Genomic DNA, 8,152 nt, shown 5'->3' with positions numbered 1-8,152 from the left:
AAATCAACATCTGAAATAAACAACACATAAATATATATAGGTCTGAAAATTTTCTTTCATTTATAATCCTTTTTTTTTTTTTTAGATTAAAAAAACGCCTTTATTTCTAACATGTGGCTTAACTACACCCGCGGTGTGCTAAGCCAGTTTTGGAACTGATCCTGCAGCTCGGAGTAAAACCGGGCCAATGGAGGAGCAGTCAGGGCTCCCAGTTATGGGCACCAAGGTGTCACTGCTCCAGCAACTCAATCTAGAGTTTTTCTTCAGCTGTTTTTTGTGACGTATGGAGAAGTCATTTTGGATTTCTCTGTACGACAGAGAGGTCCGACCTTGAGGAAGACCGGTAGCCCACATCCTCTGCTTTTATAGGCTTAATGATATGGCCTGGCTTGGTGACAACCTTGGGCATAGTCAGCTTTTGGAAGGACCTCTGGGGGTTCCATGTAGATCCTATAGGGGTCTGAATGGTCCTTTCAAATTGCTGATGGTGTGTGAATGGATATGGAAGCATCCGCACCTGATGAGCCACTGCATGGATGTTCCGCTTCTCATTGAGAATCACATTTGGCAAATTCTTGTCTTTCCTTGGAGGACCCTCAGGGGCTTTAATGAGAAACCGGCGTCTCTTCTTTGCACTGGGCTTCAGGCCCACACCACCCCACTCGCCCCAGCCAGGCAGAGTCAGGTCCACATCCTTCGGCTTACTCGCCTCCACAGCTTCCCTCTTCTCTTTCAAGAAGTCTCTGATGACATCATTCCCAGCAAAAGCTTCCTTTATCATCTGGCTTTGATCTCTCTCTTCATCTTCCAACTCCTCTACTGTCGTGGGAACTGCCAAGGACTTCATGGAAGGAGATTTTGTGGTCAGGAGGTTCTGGAGATCAATCATTTGCTCCTTCCTTTTCTTCTCCTTGGGGACACCAAGATGATTACTTGGGTTCCTCTCCAACTGCTGCCCTTCTTCCACAGCTCTGGGAAGCTCCTTGTTTTGAAAACATCCTTCTTTGCCCAGTTCCTCCAGAGTTCGTGCTCTCTCCGGCCTCTGCAGCAACAGAGGCTCCTCTTCCTCCCCGGCAGGTTCCTCTCTCTGGACCGCCAGAACTGTCCTCGTTGAACTCAGTTCTTGCTTCCTGGACTGATGGCTCTCCCTGTTGAGTTTCTGAGTCAGTGCCCTCAATTCAGACAGCACTTCCTGGCTGCTAAGATCTTTTGCTTCTTGACTGCCCACCGGCTTGGCGATCTGGTTGAGCCCAGACTTTTGTCTAAGTGATCACCTTTCCTCAAATTCTTTCAACGGAATTTCTTCCGCTACCACTGGTCCTTCTTCCTCACTTTCAGGAGCCTCCTGAGCTGCAGGCTCTGCAAGTTCTTCAGGGTCCCCCTGGACCTCAGCCTCTTTTGTGTCACCTGAGTGATTCCTGAACATCCAGGGGTTCGGTCTGTCTGCCTTCACCTGCACCTCATTCACCACGTCAGGGACAAAGGGTTCACCCTCTTCCTCCGCACCTCCCTCCTCTTCCGCACTCTTGGAGGCCACCTGGATCTTCTGCATCAGCTCTTTGTTCCTGGCCAATTGTTCCTGCATAGCCTGGCAAGCCTCCAGGTCATATTTGGCCATAACTGCCTTTGACTTTGCCCATTTCCCACTGTTCTGGTGCTTAAGGCTCATTCGCTCCATCATTCTGGCCTTTTCGAGTTTTTCCAGTTCTTCCAGTGCTGCAGCAGGATTGACCTTATGCAGCTTCTCGAACTCTTTTAGGGCTTGCTTGGCCTTTCCTTTCTTCAGAAGTTTGTGATACTTTTTGCTTTTGATTTTCTTCTCTCTTCGAGCCCTGGCCTCATAGTAGGACTGCAGGGCCCGGGCCCTTTGAAGCTCTGCTCGGTGCATCTTCACCTCTTTCAGGCTCATGGCTTTGAGAGAGGCCTTTTCCATGGGAGTCAGTAAAGGGTCTGTCACTGGCTGCTTGTTCTTATGGAGGAGATTAAAAATCTCCTGCTCCAGGGGAGTTCTTGCCTTCCAGCCACTGACCACATGTTCGATGGGAGGAAAGATGGACTGCTGCTTGCTCAGGGGAAAAACCAGCTGCTCTGCTTGCCAGTTCTTCTGCACGACGGGATCCCATTTGGAAAGGACTTGTGGGTTTTATCGAATGCCACTTCTCTGTGGATCCGCTCAATCTCTTCTCTGTGAAGGGGTAACTCCACAGTCTTCTTTGATTTGACTCTATTCAGCTGCTTTTTCACAGCAGCCAATGAGGATGAAGTTTTAACAGGCTCAAGCAGATCTGAAAGGACCAACTTTTCTCCTGATCCTTCAGAACTGACACTGAACTCTGACACCTTCGGACTAGCCTCAGATCTCTCAGCCAATTTCCGCCTATTCTTTCCATCAAGTGAACTGATTGCTTCCAGAAGCTTTTGATGCTTTCTTTCTCCATCACTGTCCCCCTTATCTTCACTGGTGCTCAAGGGGTACTCTCTTGGCAAATCCTCTAGTTCTTCCTGTTGGTTTAAAGCCAGAAGGCTGCTCTCCGCAGCCCGACTCGAGCTCATCTCACCAGCCTGTATCTCACATGGGCCAGAAGCGGAAGCCAAAAGGCTCATTTATAATCCTTGATCTTCAGGAGAGGGGCCACATCTTCAGTCACTGCTTATCCTAGGCAGAGCTTACACACTTGATGAATAAGTGAATTGATGAATGAATGAATGAATAAATAAATTAGAATAATGCCAGGGTCCAAAAACTCCTGACAAATTACAACATTTACAATATTTTCAATGGGATAATAGAAAGCCACAGATGTAAATGTCTCATGGTTGAGTGATGAATCTAAAAATAAGACAAAAGAATTCTTCAGTATTTAAGGAAAAAAATGGTAAATGTCATCTATAAATTTCCTGCCTTTATAAAAATGCAGACTTTTGATTAAATATGAAACAAAAGATATGTCTCATGACCATATTACTCACTATGACATAATTTCATCAAGGGGCAGTGAGTGAACGTGTCATTAGTAATATTCACACAAAGGAAAACCTAAGCTAGAATCCTTAAGTCAGTATAGCTGAGGTCAAACACACTAATCCTTCCCCTAATTTTTTGCCGTTTTATTATTTTAGGAGCAAAGATAGAAACAAACAAAAAAACCTGTATTTTCAGGTGTGCTATTAGCTCATTTACTTTATTATCTGAAGATCCTATAAAGTAATATTTTATTCTGAGTCTTGCAAGCAATTTGAAATTAAACATTTTCCCTGCACCTGTAAAAATGTGTAAATGATGAAACAGGCAGCATGATGATCGCTTTACAGAGAAGCATTTCCTTCATCATCTTCAAGGTTGTTCAGATTTATGACCTAATCACCCATGGCCCTTTAACAGGATGCATTTGAATCTGATTAAAAAGAAAAACAAATATCAGTATGGATTTATTAATAAAATGTGCCTGACCTTTTCACTTATCTACCTCTTTCAACATAACGTGAGTTTCAACTCACAATCAAAGAAGGGAGTTTCTGGCAATTTAATCTTGAATGTTTCAGCTTCACAGTTGCTTCAGGAGTTCCTGCCTTCGTATTGGTGTGTGTGGATTGTGGAGGGCTATCTGTTTCCTCCTTCTTTCTCTTTGGGGTTTAATTACTTTACCTACATCCTAATTCAGGTAACTCATAAAGCTTAGCCTTTGTTGTAGGTCCAACAGCTGTCTTATGTCAGTAGCAAGTAAAATGTTCACAAAGTACCGGAATGCAGCAAGACGGTTTATAGCGCTGCAATAAAAGGTAAATTGAATTTACAAAGATGCATTTGTCACTGATTAAAAACTTACAAAGTTAATTGGAAACACTGTGGAGGTGTTACCACACAACTCGAGGTGTAATGGGTGCTTCTGATTCAGCCTGAAGGAGAGTTGCGGCTCCCGTTATGGTCTCACACAGTAAGATGCCTGGCGACGCTCTCCAATTTAAGTAGCAAAGCAACACCATAAAGATCTTAAATATTTTTAATGGAGGCGAGTGTAAATTTACTCATTATTATTCTTGAAAACAGCTAGAGGAAAAAGCCTTCAGTGTTAACTGAAACACAGTGTGCTAATCACATGGTCCCTCCTAGAAAACATATTGTAGGGTTTTTATTTTCCCTGTCTGCAACTTTTCTCATTTTTCTGATATTTACATTGGCAGCACTACTGCAAGAAGCATATCAGTTGGGAAGGAAAAATGAGACTGAAACAGCCAGCAATCTGAAGTCAGCAGGACCCTCCCTTGGGATGTTGGCGAATTATCTCCACATAATTCACTTAACCTTTGCCATTTGGGGACTTGGGAAACTGAATGTATTTCTAAACTTGAGGCTTTTAATTGTTGGTTTTCGTGTCACTAGTCCAGGTCAGTTGGAGAGATGATGATTGAAAAACTGCTCTAGGAGGTTTTTCACCTCTGGTGCGCATCCTGGTTATAATTAAGTTGGTGGCCTGGGGTGGCCTTTAGGTTTCTGCAGACAGGAGTGAACGGTTAAGCCCCAAGAGATGGGCCTTATGTGGACATTCTGTGTGTGCCTGGAGTTAACGTAGAAATTTTAATTTTAGACTAGGTTTATGTTGAGATTAAAAGGAAAAAAACCGAGATAACTAATCTGAGTAATTGTCTTTGGTAAACTCATTCTATCAAATATCTAGTACCAAATTATTATAGAGTCATAGAATTTTTGGACTGGAGTCTTAGGGATTAATGTTTAAATTCAAGTATCATGAATTTTATACATATTAATACATATACTTTCCAATACTCTAACACTGTTTGACAATAGTGTTTTTGGTGTCAGAGATGGTAGTGACTGTGGAATTTTCATATATGTTTAATTTGTTACCTCTGCTGCATGAGCAGAGTTTTAAGTCTGATTAATTCCTTTAGTCAACAAAGGGGACCATATAGCCACACAAATCTATTTTTTTAAAGCTAGAATTTACTGAGTGCTTCCTATGTACTAACTGCTTTTTGTATTTAACCCCATTTAGTCCTCACAGCATTTGAGTCCCAAACTTCCCTGACAGGCTTCCACTGACCTGAATAAGGCAACTTCTTGAAACCTCAACTTCCTTATCCATAAAATGGGGATGATATACCTTAGGGAGGTTGTTGTGAGGATTTAATGAGACAACATGGGGAAATACTGGGTAAACCATAAAGTCCTATTTAAATACTAATTACAGTTTTTCTTCTTCTTAATGTAACATCATTTACAGAATTTTCACCAAAATTCTCTCTTCTAAAATATATGCACTCACAAGCTGCTTAATAAACTTACTTGAGTACACATGAATGGAGCAATGACTATGATCACAGAATATCAATCCTAGGAGGGCTCATTGTACCTACAGTTACCTATTTTGTTCAGAATTTTCCAGCAAAGCTAGGTAACTCTCAGGAAATTGTCTTCCTGAATGATGCATTGTCAAAGGACCAATCACTTTGCAACTATGGAGAAACTTGGAGCGAAAGGAAAATTCAAGTTAAAAACCTCTGAAAATTTGCAGAATTTCATTAGAGTCTCTGAAAAATCAGAAATGCATCATTATGGAAAAGGGACCACAGAAAAATGTTAAACATATCATTCCTTGAGGTGTAAAATGTGGTTCAGCCAGAGCCTGATTTCAATCTGCAGACAATTTAAAGAAAACAAATTTTAGCTCTAGTTTTCTTTTTCTCACCAAGCTTTTGTCGAAAAGAGTCAGAATGTTGTAAAATGGCCAAAAGTTAGAGTGAAATTCACAAACTTAATAACCAGTTCTTAAAATCTGTGCAGTTGAAACCAACTACCCCATAAAGTATAGATTACTATTATCCCATTCTTTTCATGAATAAGGAAATCAAAGTTATAAGAGATTAAGGGACTTGTCTAAGATCAGTGGAGGCCAGTCAGGGAAGAATCTGGGATTTACAAAACAAATCCTTTTATAGAAGGGCTCACAGGGATGTCTCTGCCACAAAGGATAATGACTCTCAGTACAAGCAAATGTATATTCTCATCTTTGAACCCAAAGGAAGCATCATCTTCCACAGACAAAATCAAGTTTATTTATATATATGTGTGTAAATATGTATCAAAACAATTCTATGTTTTAAAAGCCTGTATCTCAACAAATCTTTGTCTTTTGAAAATATGATGAGGCAAGTAAAAAATATAAGATGAATTATGGTTTGAGAGGAAAAGCTGAACAACAAAAGCACTGAAAGGTTACAGTTAACTTTCCTTTGTTTCTAAAATAGCGTCCTTCCTCTGACCTCAGTTCAAGATCAAGATCTGAGAGATTTCACAATTTGAATGAGACTTGAATGACTTCAGAACATTTTAAATTGTCATACAGCTGCTTTTGACTAAGGATTTAAAAGTATTTATGAATGAATGAACCCACATTTATTATTACTCTTAAAAGGTATGGGTAATAGACACACAGTATCCAAATTATGCCATCTGCAGGCAGAGGAGATGAGCGGCTAAAAGATATTATTCGTATTTCTAAGGGAAGGGTCTTCCTTATCACTGGGCTCTATGACACTATACTTCCTTTCACATAGCTAGATTTTTACATTAGATAGTATGAAATCATCATCGAATTTAGAAATTAGAGCTTAGATACCACTAAAGATGAGTAGCCGTATAATTTCGACAGTCAAATAACCTCTCTAGGCCTAGTTTGCTCCTCTTGAAAATGTTTATGTCCAGGAGGGAGACTGGAAGAAGGAGAAGTTTTGCCAGCTCAGTGCTTCCAAAATCCTGTTTCGAGGCTCACTGGCAGGGGTGTGCTGGAGCCAGGAGCTTGTGAGGCAGTGCACGTTGTGTTTGACACTGGCCGTGGAGGAAGTGTTCACACCATGGCAGTTGGTAAATGCTCCAAATCAGGGCCCCACCTTTTCCCAAGAGCTGGTTGTTAAACATTTACCAGCACTCCGCTAGCCTTTGTAGATACTCTTTGAATCAAGAGTTCTACAGTCAAATAGGTTTTGTAAACACAAGGTTTCTCCATCTCTCTCTCCTTCCTCCTCTCTGTGCCCCTCTTTCCCTTCTTTTTCTCCTGCCCTCTTTCCTTTCTTCCCTCCTTTTTCCCTTTCTTCCTTCTCTTGCCCTGACAAGTAATGTGACTCTTGTCACATTAGAGATATACAGTACCGCACATTACAAAACTTTACAAAAATGCTCTTCAGACACGTCTCTTAATCCTTAAAGTTCCATTCCTCACTGGGACTGATCAAATCTCTCCCTATCTCTCTTCTTTTTCTCCACTTTCTCTGCCATCTATTTCTTCCTTTCTTTCTCAGATAGCACACCATATATTTTTGTATAAAATAGGAAAAAGTAAAATATATTTAGAGAATAAAATATAAAAGTCCCCACCCTCCCCAACCTGCAGTTTTTTGTTTTTATTTTTTTTACTGCAGGTCTGCTGAGCCTTTAATATGCTAATGTCCACTGTGAGCCTTCAGAGGGGACATTTCCAACTATTTCCACACAGAAGCTTTTTCCCCAAACACCTATTAGTATGTTGAAGTATGTGAATATTCTTTGGAAGATGGTTCAGAAAAAATGGACGAATGGATTTCTAAGAAACTTTTGAATTGAAAATTATACCAAGTATATGATTCTAAAGATGGTTATGATTTCAGATATAGGACGAACCACATGATGTATGGAGGTCCTATCCCATTTCACAGGATAAACCTATGAAATGAAGACAAATGATTCTGTTGATTTATTTCCAGGATGGTGAAGATACAAGTATTGAAATGTTCACGTCTCTTTTGCTGGTTATCTAGAGTTATGACAGGTAGAGATTTTGTGAAATTTCAAGAAATGCTATGCTGTTGCTCTAACCCAAAACATCCTAGAAATACAGCCTGTGTGTAGTGCCTCTTGAAATAGAAAATCAATGACAATTCTAAGAACTAAGTGTATTTCAAAATATAGCTGCAGATATATAGAGATAGATAAGAGACAGACTGATGGCTAGATGAATATATAGTTTTAAAGATTCTAGAAGAAATTTAGAATACATGAATTCCATTTAAAGCCTGGCTTTTACTTCTGCTGATCCTGTTCACTAAATTTAAATTATTTCTATGGTACATTGGCAAGTTTATGCCCACTGCTTCACTA

General features: G+C 40.4%; 1 protein-coding gene across 1 annotated transcript; it reads right to left on the bottom strand.

Annotated features, from left to right (window-relative positions):
- Positions 1-275: 275 nt before the first annotated feature.
- Positions 276-2,579, bottom strand: LOC309825316 (U3 small nucleolar RNA-associated protein 14 homolog A-like). The gene is given in 3 exon segments (XM_082658860.1): positions 276-1,270; positions 1,274-2,139; positions 2,142-2,579. Coding segments are annotated over 3 exon segments (2,256 nt in total). The 5' UTR covers positions 2,554-2,579; the 3' UTR covers positions 276-292.
- Between the last annotated feature and the right edge of the window lie 5,573 nt (positions 2,580-8,152).

The sequence above is a fragment of the Grampus griseus genome, assembly GCF_964374135.1.
Source record: "Grampus griseus genome assembly, chromosome: 7".
Classification (NCBI taxonomy): domain Eukaryota; kingdom Metazoa; phylum Chordata; class Mammalia; order Artiodactyla; family Delphinidae; genus Grampus; species Grampus griseus.
This window is presented reverse-complemented; position numbering and strand designations above follow the sequence as displayed.